Source organism: Ranitomeya imitator, chromosome 6 (genome assembly GCF_032444005.1).
Source record: "Ranitomeya imitator isolate aRanImi1 chromosome 6, aRanImi1.pri, whole genome shotgun sequence".
Taxonomy (NCBI): domain Eukaryota; kingdom Metazoa; phylum Chordata; class Amphibia; order Anura; family Dendrobatidae; genus Ranitomeya; species Ranitomeya imitator.
Window position 1 is genome coordinate 446,780,522 of NC_091287.1, and position 15,591 is coordinate 446,796,112.

At 46.1% G+C, this 15,591-nt stretch overlaps 1 protein-coding gene across 4 annotated transcripts in view; it reads right to left on the reverse strand.

Annotated features, from left to right (window-relative positions):
* The window catches only part of PDE7A (phosphodiesterase 7A), a 116,824-nt gene extending 107,860 nt beyond the window's left edge, over nucleotides 1-8,964 (reverse strand). For 2 of the 4 annotated variants that reach the window (XR_011314108.1, XM_069731418.1), the window contains exon 1: nucleotides 8,218-8,945. Coding sequence is in view for 2 of the 4 variants with exons in the window: in XM_069731418.1 (XP_069587519.1) it covers nucleotides 8,218-8,355 (138 nt within the window). In the remaining 2 variants the exon portion in view is untranslated. Of the gene's footprint in view, nucleotides 1-5,325; nucleotides 5,368-8,217 lie in introns of those variants that run through there. The other 2 variants (XM_069731417.1, XM_069731419.1) reach the window with 2 other exon arrangements.
* Nucleotides 8,965-15,591: the final 6,627 nt, after the last annotated feature.

Sequence of the window (15,591 nt, forward strand, 5' to 3'; positions counted from 1 at the left end):
ATTGTACAGCGTCTTATGACCCTATGGTCTACAACAGAGGTTGCACTAAATTTGATTTTTTTTTTTTTTATAAAAAGTAGAAAGTGGTGCAGTTTGTGGCCCAATCCTTCTGGCACCTTACTGAACCTCTGCCCAATTACTCTTCTGCTCTGTAACAAGCGGCCAAAGTTTGTTCTACATGAATGGTTATAAATAATGTGATCTATTGTAAAGCTAACGTGCCTTTCTTGTTTAATCGTTATTTGATCTAGAGACTGACTTGTAACAGGAATGTACCATTTCATGTTGCTCAATTCTAAAAAAAAAAAAAAAAAAAAAAGCATTAAAATGAAAGGATTTAGGAACAGGTGACAACCACAGATGTTCCCGGAGAGTATCTAGAGGGCCTCCACTTGTAGAATATTTTTGTTAGACACATTATAAACTGTTATATACTAGAGAGAACATAAATCACAGAAGCCCTGCATAATATCTGACAGCAATGAACCTGTAGTGGAATGTGTGACTCCGAGAGTGGATCCCGCACTCAAGAAAACTTGTTCAGTATCAATATTAGGAATAACTTACCCATAAAGGAGATTTCTTACAGAACACATTTACAGTATATTACTAGATATACTGCGTCTAACACTCATTTTCCAACAATCCTAAGTACGGTAATTCAGCGACGCATTAATAGCCCATCACCCGTCTCAATGGTCACAGACCACGTGAAAGCCACTGACTGGCCGAGGGGCCACAATATAAATATTTACATTTCTGAAAAGTGATCAATTGATCTCTGCAGTGGACTTTTGTCTGCTCTGGACTTCCAAATGCACAACAAATGAGTAGCAGATCTGCAGCAAAAATTGAAGCGAGGTAGATTTAAAATCGTCCCATGTTAAATTTTAGTGGGTAGACCTACCAAATTTTTTCCAACAACAGTGCGGATATATCATTTGGTTAAGTCGTATCTACTGTGCTGATATTGTGTAATGCTGCAGATTTTCATCCTATAAAATCCACAGTATGCCCATCACATATGTACATCCCACTAACAACCTGCTTTTTTCTCCCCTTTCTTTCAGCATTAAACCAGCAGCACCAAGTTTACCTACTACTCCAACTTCTAATCTATCAATATGTGGATAATATTACAACTTTCTTTAAACGATCGGGAGGTTTTCCTTTAATTTTCCCAACCTTGATAACTTTATCAGCTGATCGAATTCTCCTTGATTACTCCGGAGAAAAATATATCAGTAGTAACCCCCTGATCAGAGCAATGGTTGATTGGCAGAAAGTGGATGTGGAGTACAGAAAATTCTGAGCTTTTTCTACAGTATGATTAGTATTCCATTGTGAAGTAACCGAATGTGGTATTCTCATAAAGTATTATGCGCATATGGATCTAGAAATACAGCTACGGTAGTTATGAGCGGTCACAGTCTGCACCCACTGTGACCTGCAGATACTATTTACCATTACTTTTACAAAAGGAACTGAAATGAGCAATTATTTACACAGTGAGTTGTAACATTACATCAACAAAGGGACACCTGTGCCCACGGCACCATCCCCCTGTGCCCCAGCCATCACTGATCCTTCACCAGCACCTAGCACCCATCCAGGACAGATAAATCAGTGGAGCGATGGAAGTCACCACAGGGTGATCGAAGCCTCTCCTGCCATAGGCACAACACAGGAGAACATCTCTTCTGCTTGTATGCAGAACATACTGATGTCTGGTACCATGTTCCTCCTCTTAAATACCCAAATAGCTCAGTTCTCACGGCTTTAGTTTTAGGCTGTGTGCACGTTGAGCATTTGATTGCAAAAAGTTCTGCAAGGTTCCTGCATCTCTTGGCTGGAAAAACACAGCGGCAAAAACACACGGTTTTGTTGCATTTTTGTAGAACAATGAAGGCTGTTTTGGAGCTAAATAAAGATTTTTTTTTTTTTTTTTTTTTAAAGTGATGTAATTTCTTGGTTCAACACCACCTTTTTCATGCTGATGCAGTAGCATCAGGGTAATGGGATTAGGGCTTGGTGTCAGCAGCTGTCATTGACACCTAGCCCTAGGCTTAGTAATAAAAAGGTGTCAGCCCAACACCCTCATTACTAAGTCGATAAGTAAACACAAGCATACACACAAACACAAACCTACATACACCATGTCAACAGCCTATGTAGGAGCGTTAACAAAACGAACATACATAGGCTATAACCAAAACACAACTGTTAATTTTAAAGAAAAAAAAAAAATTAAGGAAAAATTGCGTGGGCTCTTAGGTAATTTTAATAACCAGCAGAGGGGAAAGCAGACAGCTGATGTTAATATTCTGGGAAGGAGCCAATAGTCATTAAGGTTCCCAGACTATTAATATCCGCTCACAGCCATGTGATTAGCATTTACTGGCTAGTTTACAGGGGGAGAGAGAAAAATAAAATTGACATAGGGTCTCTCCTATAAGGCTATGTGCACACGTAGAAAAATCAGCTGCGGATTTTTCCGCAGCGGATTTGATAAATCCGCAGTGCAAAACCGCTGCGATTTTTAGAGCGGATTTATCGCAGTTTTTAATGCGGATTCTGCTGCAGTTTTCCATCTGCAGTTTCCTATTGGAGCAGATGGAAAACCGCTGCGGATTCCGCACAAAGAATTGACATGCTGCGGTAAATAATCCGCTGCGCTTCCGCGCGGCTTTTTCCGCAGCATGGGCACAGCGTTTTTGGTTTCCCATAAGTTTACATTGTACTGTAAACTCATGGAAAACTGCTGCGGCTCCGCAGCTGCAGAAACGCTGCGGATCCACAGCAAAATCCACAACGTGTGCACATAGCCTAAAATCTAACCAGCAAAGGCTAGGCAGACAGCTTTGGGCTAAGTGTAACAGCCCAGGAAGAGGCCATGAATATTGGCTTCCTCTCAGACTAAAAACATCAGCTCTCAGCCACCCCAGAAGAGGCATATCTATAAGATGGGCCAAATCTGGCACTTGGCCTTGCTCTTCCCACTTGCCCTGTAGAGGTGGCAAGTGGGGTTCACATTTGTGGGGTTGATGTCACTTTTGTATTATCAGGTGACATCAAGCCCACAGGTTAGTAATGGAGAGGTGTCTATATGACACCTATCCATTAGTAACCCCATAGTGATATTGTACAAAAACACAGAAACCCACAATAAAGTCCTATATTTGAAATAATGACAGACTCCATTAACGAATCTTAATTAAACCATACTCACCGAACGCCTAAACCACTGACGTCAACATCTCCTGCAACAAAAATAAACCACAATATTCTTCACCTGTCCGCAGAGAAGATAATGTGTAATGTTGCACGATAATCCGATGACTGAGAGCAGTCACTGATGTGACTACTCTCAAAGACAGCCGGCAATACACTAGACAGGAGGTAATCGCTCCGGCAGTGTATAGCACTGAGTTGCCATGAGAAATTTCTCCCGCAGTGGTGCCGTGAGTGAGAGCCGCTGATGAACTCCGGTGACCTCTCTCACGGCAGCTCAGTGATACCCTGCGGGAGCGAGTGTATAGCCGGCAGCCAGGTAGAGCAGCCACATCTCTCGATGTGACTGTTCTACAAGTGAGATCGCCGTGGGACACTCGGGATTACGTGCACTACGGCGGACAGGTGAACATATGGTGGTTTATTATTTTACATTTTTTGTAGGAAACTAGGGCATCAGGGATTTGGCGTTAGGTGAGTATAATTTTTTTTATTTGAACATTGTATGTAATCATTTTTTTTTTTTTTTTTTTTTAAACACTGAGCACAGCAATGATAGATGAGACTACATCTCCCATCAGCAGCACCTGCTGTCACTGTTATCAGTAAAAACAGACGTAGCCCGGTGGGAGTAGTCTCATCAGCCCATGCCTGCTTACCTGTGGTAAGCACTCTGACTGACGGTCTTACCGGCGTTAGCGTTACCACCGATAAGAACCATCGTGGCGGTGTTTCTCACACTGTCACACAAATGATAGTGTGAGAAAAACCATAGGAAGCCAGTGAAGAACGCAAACAAAAACTCAAATACACATTTTTATACTTGCGTTTTTGCTGGGGATTTGACTGACTTAATTGAAGTCAATGAGTGAAAAACACTGAAGAAACGCCCAAAGAATTGACATGCTGCTTAAAAAAAAAAAAAAAAAAAAAAAAATTATATATATATATATATATATATATATATATATATATATATATATATATATATATATATATATATATATATATAAATAATAATAATAATAATAATAATATGCACTGCAAATACTCAAAGGAAATTTACTGATCATGTGCACAACATTTCAGGATTATCTTTGAATTAGCTAGCATAAGGATACCATACCGTTTTTGGCCCATTTTCATGCAGAAAAAACAGCTATGAAAACGCACTGTGTGCAGAGCCTAAAGGCTATGTGCACACGTCACAGATTGGGGCGCAGAAGAATTTTCTGCACAAAATCTGCATCTCCTGGCAGAAAAAGCAGGTGCAGATTTGACATGTTTTTATGCGGATTTTGTGCATTTTTTACCACTGCGGATTTCTATAATGGAAGGGTGCAGAAAAGCTGCAGATCCGCACAAAAGAAGTGACATGCTACTTTTGATCCGCAGCGTTTTTCATGCAGATTTTTCTGCACCATTAGCAAAACATTTTTTTTTTTTTCAATTGATTTACATTGTACTGTAAATCACTATGCAGATCTGCAGCGTTTCTGCGCAGAAAAAGACACTGTGGATACGCACTAAATCCGTATCGTGTGCAGAGGCCTTAAAAGGATCCATGATATTTTTTTATTTTTTATTTTTTTAACGGAGACTACTTTTGTTCCTAACTGAATACAATACCAAAGCATGCTTGCTTTTTCTGACAGTCATAAATCAAGGGAAGCACTCCATTAGATTGGATTCCCACAACAGATGCATGTTTTGGCAACATAAACAAGCTTAAACAATCCATTATAGCAAAAAAAAAAAAAAAAAACACAGGAAGTCATTTAGGGTCTCTGGGGTCATTTTTAAAACAGCATGCATGGATGTGGCTGTTATAGAACCCATTGGATAGAAACTAGAGGTAAAAGGCCATTTGACCAGAATGAGACAAACCCATTGAAAATATAGTCCTTTTAATTTGAGGAGGCAATGTAGCCTATGGCCAAACGCCCCTCCAACAAGTAAGAGGAAATACTGGCCAAACAAGATATATGGCTTTGCAAATATAGAAAATGGTGCAGGCCTTGAAAAAAGGAGATTAGAAAGTTACTTGTATGCATCTTTAACACATTTGTTATCATTATCAATACAATAGCCAACCTCCTTAATATGGGCAAGCGATTAGGTCAATGTAGCTTCTGTGTTGGGACTTGACTCGTTTTCCAACGTCCCACAAAGTTTGGACTGGAACAGAGGGAAATAAAAAAAAGAATTTTACAACTCTTCCCTGCTGGATCTGATCCAAGTCATAAAAAGAGGAAAAAAAAAAAAGGCACCAAAACATTGCACCAAATAGCCAGGGCGCATGAACCCAACACTTCTATACAGATTACTTGCCAAATGATTAAAATTTAACTTAGCTTTGTGAGAGGACAGCTGAGCAAACAGTCAGGACCAGAATGCCAGGACACCTGTTGGTTTTTCCATTTTATGTAATTAGCCCACAGTGACTATAAGGCCGGGATCACACACAGCGAGATACGGCCGAGTCTCGCAGGTTAAAACCAAGCTGTCACCGACACTCCGGAGCGTTGCGTGCGGCCGCGCAGCAATACATGGAGCCGCACGCTCCGCTCTGGAGTGCCGGTGCCAGAGCTTGGTTTTAATCTGCGAGACTCGGCCGTTTCTCGCTGTAGTGTGACTCCGGCTTTAGGCTGTGTTCACACATCCAATAATCATTAGTTAGAACAGATCAAGCAGCAATCAGTTGCAAAATATGGAAAGTGGATCCATTAAATAGCCATCCATTGTTCCCATGTAAAGAAGTATGTTAAATATTTTTCCCCATTTCTAGTAATAAAAAAAAAAAAAAAAAAAGATCCTTTTCAAATGGATGTATATTTAACAGATACATTTTCCATAGACTTCAGTGTTATTAAAAAAAAAAAAAAAAAAAAAAACCTGATCTAGTTGAAATCATTTTTTGTTTCCAGGAGGACAAAAAAAAAAAAAAAAGTTGTGACTGCATACCTTTGTCAACTGATCGCTGCTGGATCCGTTATAAAGGAGGATTACTGGACACGTGAACTTAGCCTTACACTACAGAATCAAACAGGAAATGTTATTAAAACAAATCACTTAAAAATAGAGAATATAATCAAAAAAGGACAAAAACAAAGAAACTAGAAGGTATACTATATACCTATAAAGTAGTGGAGGCACCATAAGCAGAACTGTGTGGCAGTAACTAAACATTTAGGGCCCCGGTCAGCACTGCCCATTAGGGGGAATCCAGGCCCCGAGACTTTCTACAATACAGACCCAGACTATCTGAGCACAGCTGCACCTTGGTCTCTGTGATCAGGGAGTCTCAGAACCTGGATTTCCACAAATGCACTACAGAACGAGTGCTATAAAATATTTCAACGTATACTTAGCCAATAATGACTGCCTAATGAGGGCCAGCACTGTGGCTAATGGTTGGCACAGCTGCTTTGCCAGGGTATGTTCACCCAAGTTTACTTCCACACTCCCAACACATATGGATAGGGAATAGTGATGGGCGAATATACCCGTTACTTGTGCTTTCTCGAGCACGCTCGGGTGTCCTCCGAGTATTTTTTAGTGCTCGGAGATTTCGTTTTTCTTGCAGCAGCTGAATGATTTACATCTGTTAGCCAGCATAAGTACATGTGGGGATTCCCTAGAAACCAGGCAACCCCCACATGTACTTATGCTGGCTAACAGATGTAAATCACTCAGCTGCGGCGCTGAAAACTAAATTTCCGAGCACAAAAAATAAATAAATAATACTCGGAGGACCCCCGAGCGTGCTCGGGAAATCTCGAGTAACGAGTATATTCGCTCATCACTAATAGGGAACTGAAATTGTGAGCCCAGATGGGGACAGTGCTGAGTGAGTGAGTATGTATGTATGTATGTATGTATGTATGCGAGTATGTTCATAATAATATAGCCTGTTTTCCAACCTCTGCTTGCTGCCAGCACAATGCGTTCATGTGGCTCATCGCCTCTATAAACAAAAAGATTGGGTGCTGAAATGTGACATGCCCGACTCTTCTCTCCCCAAAATCATCCATCAGGAAGAGACATGTGGTCCATACACATGATGTTTGGACAGTCCAAGTACACATGTAATGTGCAGAGCGACTAATCCCCCAGTGATGCAAGACAACAGTTCAATCCACTATGAGCTGGATGACATCCACCAGTGCTCTCTACCTGGTACCAGAGTGGCCGGAGGAGGATGGCGCACAGGCAAGGCCAAGCCCGTCAGAGGCCACAGGCAAGGCCAAGCCCGTCAGAGGCCACAGGCAAGGCCAAGCCCGTCAGAGGCCACAGGCAAGGACAAGCCCGTCAGAGGCCACAGGCAAGGACAAGCCCGTCAGAGCCCACAGGCAAGGACAAGCCCGTCAGAGGCCACAGGCAAGGACAAGCCCGTCAGAGCCCACAGGCAAGGCCAAGCCCGTCAGAGGCCACAGGCAAGGCCAAGCCCGTCAGAGCCCTCCTACCCAGTTACGTAGCGAGACGTTGGATTACCAATGTGTCCACCATTACAACTTCAAGCCAAAAAGGTAAAACCTGTATGACTGGCCAAATTCAGGAGTCTGGTGGCCGCCCAGCTTTCCAAGAAGCATAACAGACAAAGAGAAGTCACAGTAACAGGAAAGGCCAGCTCACCCCCGAGAGCTGGCTCTTCCCAGATGCCATTGATTACGGGGGTGTACGCAGCGCCATGATTACGGAGCGCCAGTGTTGCCGTTGATGCCCATGTGGCGCCTTGCCAGGCCGGCTAATCGGTAGAAGCACTGCAGATGCTGTCGGGTAAGAGGTGGTCCTCAGGCGTTGTCGCTGAAGGACCCCGATCCTACAAATCGATTTGAATCAACTCTAAATGAGATCCATAAACAGCAACTTACTAAATCTCACGGAGTGACGAGGATGGGGGGATACAAGACCCCACCTGCACACAACAGGCGGCGTATAGCGGTGCCTACGGAGACCGACCCTGGGGAGCGGCTGCCATCTTACCTGAGAAAGCTGCCTGGGGTTGGGACATCCGAACAGAGCGGAGCTGGAGCTGAAGCTGATGGCTCCGCGGCGGCTCAGGACGTGCTTGGGGACCGGCCTGTCCAGGGGCAGCACCGGCAGCTGGTAACATACTTCCATTGAACAAGTGCCTCAGGGGTGGGGGCAAATCACCAGAAGAAAGACACGCAGACGGGCACAGTGGAGGAGGTCACACTGCCACCATCACCCGCTCCTCAGACAGAAGAGCGCTGTGGCCCCTCCGGGCTCCCAGGAGCCGCCCGAGCCTGGCGCTGACGAGAGCTGGTGGGGTCCGGGCAGCGGCGGGGTCTTCTCCTCCCTCCGTGCGGGCTCCGCATTCCCATCTTCCCCGCCGGTCACCGCTGCATGTCCCCGGCGGCGGGTGAGGCACAGGCCGCGATGGGGCCTCCCCGGGCTGTGGAGCGCCGGTGACTGCTTCCCCCGGAGCGGCTCACGGGCGCTGAAGCTCGGGTAATGCACCGGCTGCTCCCGCGGTCACGGAGGCTTTGTGTGCGCTCACAGTCAGCAGGCTGCCCGCCTTCATCCCCCTCTGCCGGGGTCTCCTGCTCTGTCCCACATGCCGCAGCGGAGAAAGAGAAGAGGAGAAAGGAGGGGGAAAAAAAGGACAAAAAAAAAAAAGAAACAAAACCCCTCGGATCCCGCCTCTCAGCAGGTGCCCATACCGCCGGCTGCCGCGGCCACCGCACTACAGGCTGCCTTCCAGGGCTTAAAGGACACTTGATGACATCATGGTCATGTGACCCGGCTCAGCAGTGACGCCATCGCAGCCACGTGATCTCGTGTAGGCGGGAGAATTCAATGGAAGGAATAGTTGAGAAGAAGGCGGCCGCGCCGTGCGGTCCTGGAACTGCGGACACGATGGCCACGTGAGCCCTGCAGCCAATCAGCGGCCGTTATTGCACTCCCTGTGGAGGAACCTCGGACACATAGACCAGAGGGCAGCACTAATAATGTCTGCCAGTCATGTCATAATCTCATCTCTGTGCTAATGTATTTTAATTAAAAATTCCTCACTGTTCTCTCTCTAGTTTAAAGGGAACCTGTCACCCCGAAAATCCGGGGTGAGGTAAGCCCACCGGCATCAGGGGCTTATCTGCAGCATTCTGTAATGCTGTAGATAAGCCCCCGATGTAACCTGAAAAGGGAGAAAAAGACGTTATATTATACTCACCCAGGGGCGGTCCCGCTGCTGGTCAGGTCGGATGGGCGTCTCCGGTCCGCTGCAGCGCCTCCTATCTTCTTTCCATGACGTGTCCTCTTCTGATCTTCAGCCACGGCTCCGGCGCAGGCGTACTTTGCTCTGCCCTGTTGAGGGCAGACAAAGTACTGCAGTGCGCAGGCGCCGGGCCTCTGACCTTTCCGGCGCCTGCGCACTGCAGTACTATCCTCTGCCCTCAAGAGGGCAGAGCAAAGTACGCCTGCGCCGGAGCCGTGGCTGAAGATCAGAAGAGGACACGTCATGGAAAGAAGATAGGAGGTGCCGCAGCGGACCGGAGACGCCCATCCGACCTGACCAGCAGCGGGACCGCCCCTGGGTGAGTATAATATAACGTCTTTTTCTCCCTTTTCAGGTTACATCGGGGGCTTATCTACAGCATTACAGAATGCTGCAGATAAGCCCCTGATGCCGGTGGGCTTACCTCACCCCGGATTTTCGGGGGTGACAGGTTCCCTTTAAGATTTCTGCTGGATGATGCTCAAACCAGACTTCATATGGAGCCCTATGTGGGTGTCATTATACCAAAGGAGGACTGTGGGGAGTGTATTATACTGTATGGAGGACTGTGGGGAGTGTATTATACTGTATGGAGGACTATGGGGAGTGTATTATACTGGATGGAGGACTATGGGGAGTGTATTATACTGGATGGAGGACTGTGGGGAGTGTATTATACTGTATGGAGGACTGTGGGGAGTGTATTATACTGTATGGAGGACTATGGGGAGTGTATTATACTGGATGGAGGACTGTGGGGAGTGTATTATACTGGATGGAGGACTACGGGGAGTGTATTATACTGGATGGAGGACTGTGGGGAGTGTATTATACTGGATGGAGGACTGTGGGGAGTGTATTATACTGTATGGAGGACTATGGGGAGTGTATTATACTGGATGGAGGACTGTGGGGAGTGTATTATACTGGATGGAGGACTGTGGGGAGTGTATTATACTGTATGGAGGACTATGGGGAGTGTATTATACTGGATGGAGGACTGTGGGGAGTGTATTATACTGGATGGAGGACTATGGGGAGTGTATTATACTGTATGGAGGACTGTGGGGAGTGTATTATACTGGATGGAGGACTGTGGGGAGTGTATTATACTGTATGGAGGACTATGGGGAGTGTATTATACTGGATGGAGGACTGTGGGGAGTGTATTATACTGTATGGAGGACTGTGGGGAGTGTATTATACTGTATGGAGGACTATGGGGAGTGTATTATACTGGATGGAGGACTGTGGGGAGTGTATTATACTGGATGGAGGACTGTGGGGAGTGTATTATACTGTATGGAGGACTATGTGGGGTCATACTAATGGAGTACTATGGGGAGTGTATTATACTGGATGGGTGACTATGGGGGATGCATTATACTGTATGGAGAACCATGAAGAATAATTGATACTGTATGGAGGACTATTGGGAGTGCATTATACTGTATGAAGGACTATATGGGGGTCTGTTGTGAATTCTGCTCTTGGGTTCCCTCCAGTGGTGGTAGGTGGGAATGCAGTTGTCTCTGAGTCACAGTCCTGGCCAGGTGTATCTGCTAATTGCTGTTCTGACTGGGATATTTAAAGGGACACTGTCACCTGAATTTGGAGGGAACAATCTTCAGCCATGGAGGCGGGGTTTTCGGGTGTTTGATTCACCCTTTCCTTACCCGCTGGCTGCATGCTGGCTACAATATTGGATTGAAGTTCATTCTCTGTCCTCCGTAGTACACGCCTGCGCAAGGCAATCTTACCTTGGTGCACGGTGGCGCAGTGGTTAGCACAGCAGCCTTGCAGCGCTGGAGTCCTGGGTTCTAATCCCACCTTGGACAACATCTGCAAAGAGATTGTATGTTATCTCCGTGTTTGTGTGGGTTTCCTCCGGGCACTCCGGTTTCCTCCCACATTCCAAAGACATACTGATAGGGAATTTAGATTGTGAGCCCCATCAGGGACAGCGATGATAATGTGTGCAAACTGTAAAGCGCTGCGTAATATGTTAGCGCTATATAAAAATAAAGATTATTATTATTATAATGAACTTCAATCCAATATTGCAGTCAGCATGCAGCTAGCGGGTAAGGAAAGGGTGAATCAAAAACCCCGCCTCCATGGCTGAAGATTGTTCCCTCCAAATTCAGGTGACAGTGTCCCTTTAAGTGTGCAGGATTCATTAGCCCTTGCCAGTTGTCAATGTTTCTTTGGAAGTATTGGATCTCTGCCTGGCCTCACCTGCTTAGCTGCCAGTTCAGCAAAGATAAGTCTCTGTTTCTTTTTCTGAAGCACACTTGCTGTGTGCTTATTTTCAGTGCTGATCTTTTGTTTCTATTTGCTCCAGCTTAGACTGTGTCAGTTGTTTTTCTCAGTCTGGTTGGATTCTCTGGAGTTGCAGTTATACTCTCCACATCTTTAGTTAGGTGGTGGAGTTTTGTATTTTCTGCTGTGGATATTTTTGTAGTATTTTTATGCTGACCACTTAGTATCCTGTCCTGTCCTTTTCTATTTAGCTAGAAGTCGCCTCCTTTGCTAAGCCTGTTTTCTGCCTGTGTCTTTTCCTCTCCTACTCACAGTCATTATTTGTGGGGGGCTGCCTATCCTTTGGGGGTCTACTCTGAGGCAAGATAGTTTTCCTATTTCCATCTTTAGGGGTGTTTAGTTCTCCGGCTGTGTCGAGGTGTCTAGGTTTTGTTAGGCACACCCCACGGCTACTTCTAGTTGCGGTGTTAAGATCAGGGTTTGCGGTCGGTATAGTTACCACCTACTCCAGAGAAAGTTTTCATGCTGCTCCAAGGCCACCTGATCATAACAGGGGTCATTACACTAACTTAGGACTATGGGGAATTCGATATGTTGTATGGAGGACTGTGGGGGTCATTATACTAATGGAGGACTATGGGGAGTATATTATACTGTATGGAGGACTATGGGGAGTGCATTATACTGTATGGAGGACTATGTGGGGGCCATTATACTATATGCAGGACTATTGGCAGTGAATTATACTGTATGATGGCCTATGGGGAGTGCATTATACTATATGGAGGACGATGGGGAGTGCATTATACTCTATGGAGGACTAAGGCTAGTTTCACTCTAGCGTTTTGAGGAGCTGCGGAGGGCTGCGGACTTCCTCCGTGAAGCCTCGGCCGCACCTCCACCGCTAGATCCGCCTACTTCTGCATGTGGTCTGCGTGCCTATCTTTAACATTAGGTACGCAGGTCGTGCCGCTGTATGCGGATACTTCCACATGCGTCGTTTTGACGATGCGGAGAAAAAAAAATGCTGCAAGCTGCATTCTACGACGCATGCGGAAGCATCTGCATACACCTGCACGACCTGCGTACCTAATGTTAACGATAGGTACGCAGGCTGCATGCACGCCGCATGCAGAAGTAGGCGGAGCTAGCGGCTGAGGTGCGGCCAAGGGCAGGGCTTCACGGAGGAAGTCCGCAGCCGTCCGCAACGCTAATGTGAAACCGGCCTAAAAGAGTTCATTATACAAGGTGGAGGACTATGGGGAATGTATTACAGTATTTGAAGGGCTATGGAGGTGCATTATGCTATATGGAGGACTAAGGGGAGTGCATTATACTATATAGAAAACTATAGACTATGGGGATTGAATTATACTATATGGAGGACTATGAAGTGCAGTATACTATATGGATGACTATGGCATGCAGTATACTATATAGCGGATTATGGGGTGCATAATATAAGGGAGCTATTATAATTGGATGACTATGTGGGGGCTATTATTTGGTTTACTATGAGGGGGGCATTATAATATTTGGAGGGTTATGTTGGAATCTTTATACTTTATGGAGGACTATGTGGGTTTATACTGTATGCAAGCAATTATACAGTGGGAAGGTTTGTGTGGGGTACATCGTACTGTGTGGGGGCCATTATACTATTAGGTGGACCATTATACAATGTGGTGAGGTCCACTGCCTTGACAACTTCTTCTCATACCCTTCGCTTGGCCCCAATAAAATAATAAAGCCGGCTGCAGCTGACCCATGACTTCCTCTTCAAGTTCGATTTGTCCGAAGGCGAAGACAGTGACGCCAGCGCTGATGTGACAACACCGCAAGAGAGCCCAGGGGAGAGGGACTGTCGACAGTGTAGGAATGGCGCCGGCACTGGAGGTAAGTATAAGCTTTATTATTTTATGGTGGCAAAACATTTTGATCAAGTAGGGCTTGTCCTAGTAGTGGACAACCCCTTTATAAGGTCTGGGAAGATGATTTCACAGAGAGACGCCAGGCAACTTGCAAAACCTAACATAGAGCACAGCAAAGTGGAAGGGACCTGAGCGCATCCTGGTTGGATAGGTGCATAACACGGCCACTGCTGACTGCAGATCAGCTCTTAGTTAATTGGGTTATCCAGGATTTCATATTGCCTAGCTAGCCTATCCTTAGGACAGGTCATCAGTATTTGACCAGTGGGGGTTCAACACACGGCATCTCTGCCGATTAGCTGTTCCTGGTGCCAGAGTCCGGATTTGATCAGTTATGGAGCTGTGCAGTACAGCTTTGACAACTGTATAGATACCATGGCTGGCTACTGCACATCCGCCCTATATTGATTTGAATAGGGGATGGTTGTGCAGTACCTGGCCGTGGTCACTGGCACATGTTGAGGAAAGTGTGTGTGATCATTTGCATACACAGTGATGAACATACACACTTTGATAAAAATGTGCACTAAGAACCCCAAGTTTTCATTAGGCTTGTAGAAATAGTGTAATCCATGTATTTAATATTTGCAGAGTGTTGTTGCTTATTGTTTGGATATATACATTTGTGTTACAGTGTATTTTTTATAAATTATTTATAGTGTAAAATATTTATCAATATTTTTCTCCTGACAAAAATATGAATGTCATGTGCAAGTGCAGCGCCCCAGAGTCCTGGTCGTTGCAGTAATGTCGCTCTGCCACTAAGGGGAGTGATGTTATGTCTGATTGCACTAAAGGAGTTCACCTGACCAGGTATCACAGTCACACATTACACTTCACACTCCGGCCACCAGGGGGAGCAAAAGGCACTATGTATTAGGCCACTCCTCACACTCTGGTAAAACTGGGGGTTGGATAGGAAGTTAGGGAGAAAGCAACCTGGGAGAGCTCCAGGGAGGACCTGTCAGGGGTGGGTTCATTGCAGGTACCTAGCAGAAAGGACAGAACGTGACGGAGCCGCGCCTGCGCTACCCTGCGGCAGCATCCTAAGAAAGGACACGAAGCGAAGTATATTGTGGAGAAGTGAGAAACGAGATCACAGCACAAGGAGATAGAACCAGTAGGAGTCGTGCCTCGAGATCGGCAACATCCTATTGAGGCGCGTAGCCGATGGCCGGAACGCCGAGGAAGTAACTGACTCCAAGCATTACTTCAAACAGCGGCAGGACAGTTGATTACAGGTTGGCTGTCTCACCTAAATCACCTAAGCAGACATAGGGGGCAAACGTGGAGAGGGACGTCTCTAGGGTCCCAGAATAGCTCCGAGCCTACCCGTCATACGGGTGCGTCCTAGCCAGATAAACTTGGGGGACGGAGAAGAGAAAGAACTGATACGAGAGTTGTGAGGACTATCCCGTGGTGCTCAGCAGGGAAGGACTACAACACACAGGCGCTAGATTGTAGGCACTGATTTCCACCTGCAAAGGGAACTCTGGATGTGCCTTCGGACCGGCCGGTCTCAGCCAGCCCTGTTAACAGTGCTCCGGATTGCGGATCCCGAAGCCTTCAGTAAAAAGGTAAAGAGACTGCAACCCTGTGTCATCGTTATTAACCGCACCTCGCATCATCACCACCTACACTACTGGGAAGCCCTGGGGTTATACTTCACCGGTGGGAAGGTATACCATCTAGCTGCCATAACACCACCCCAGTGGGCCCCAAGCAGCGTCGGTCACCCTGACCGAATACCACAGGTTGCGTCACGAAACCTTGACAGACTCACATTATCTTTCATTGGACGCCCCTTGGCAGGGTCACGGACCGGGTCCAGCCACCGTGACAACCCTAGAACCGAGACAGAGGACCGGTACCGAGTACCCGGCGGCCCTGCGTCTGGGGGTGCTCCACATAATGCCTACAGAAATA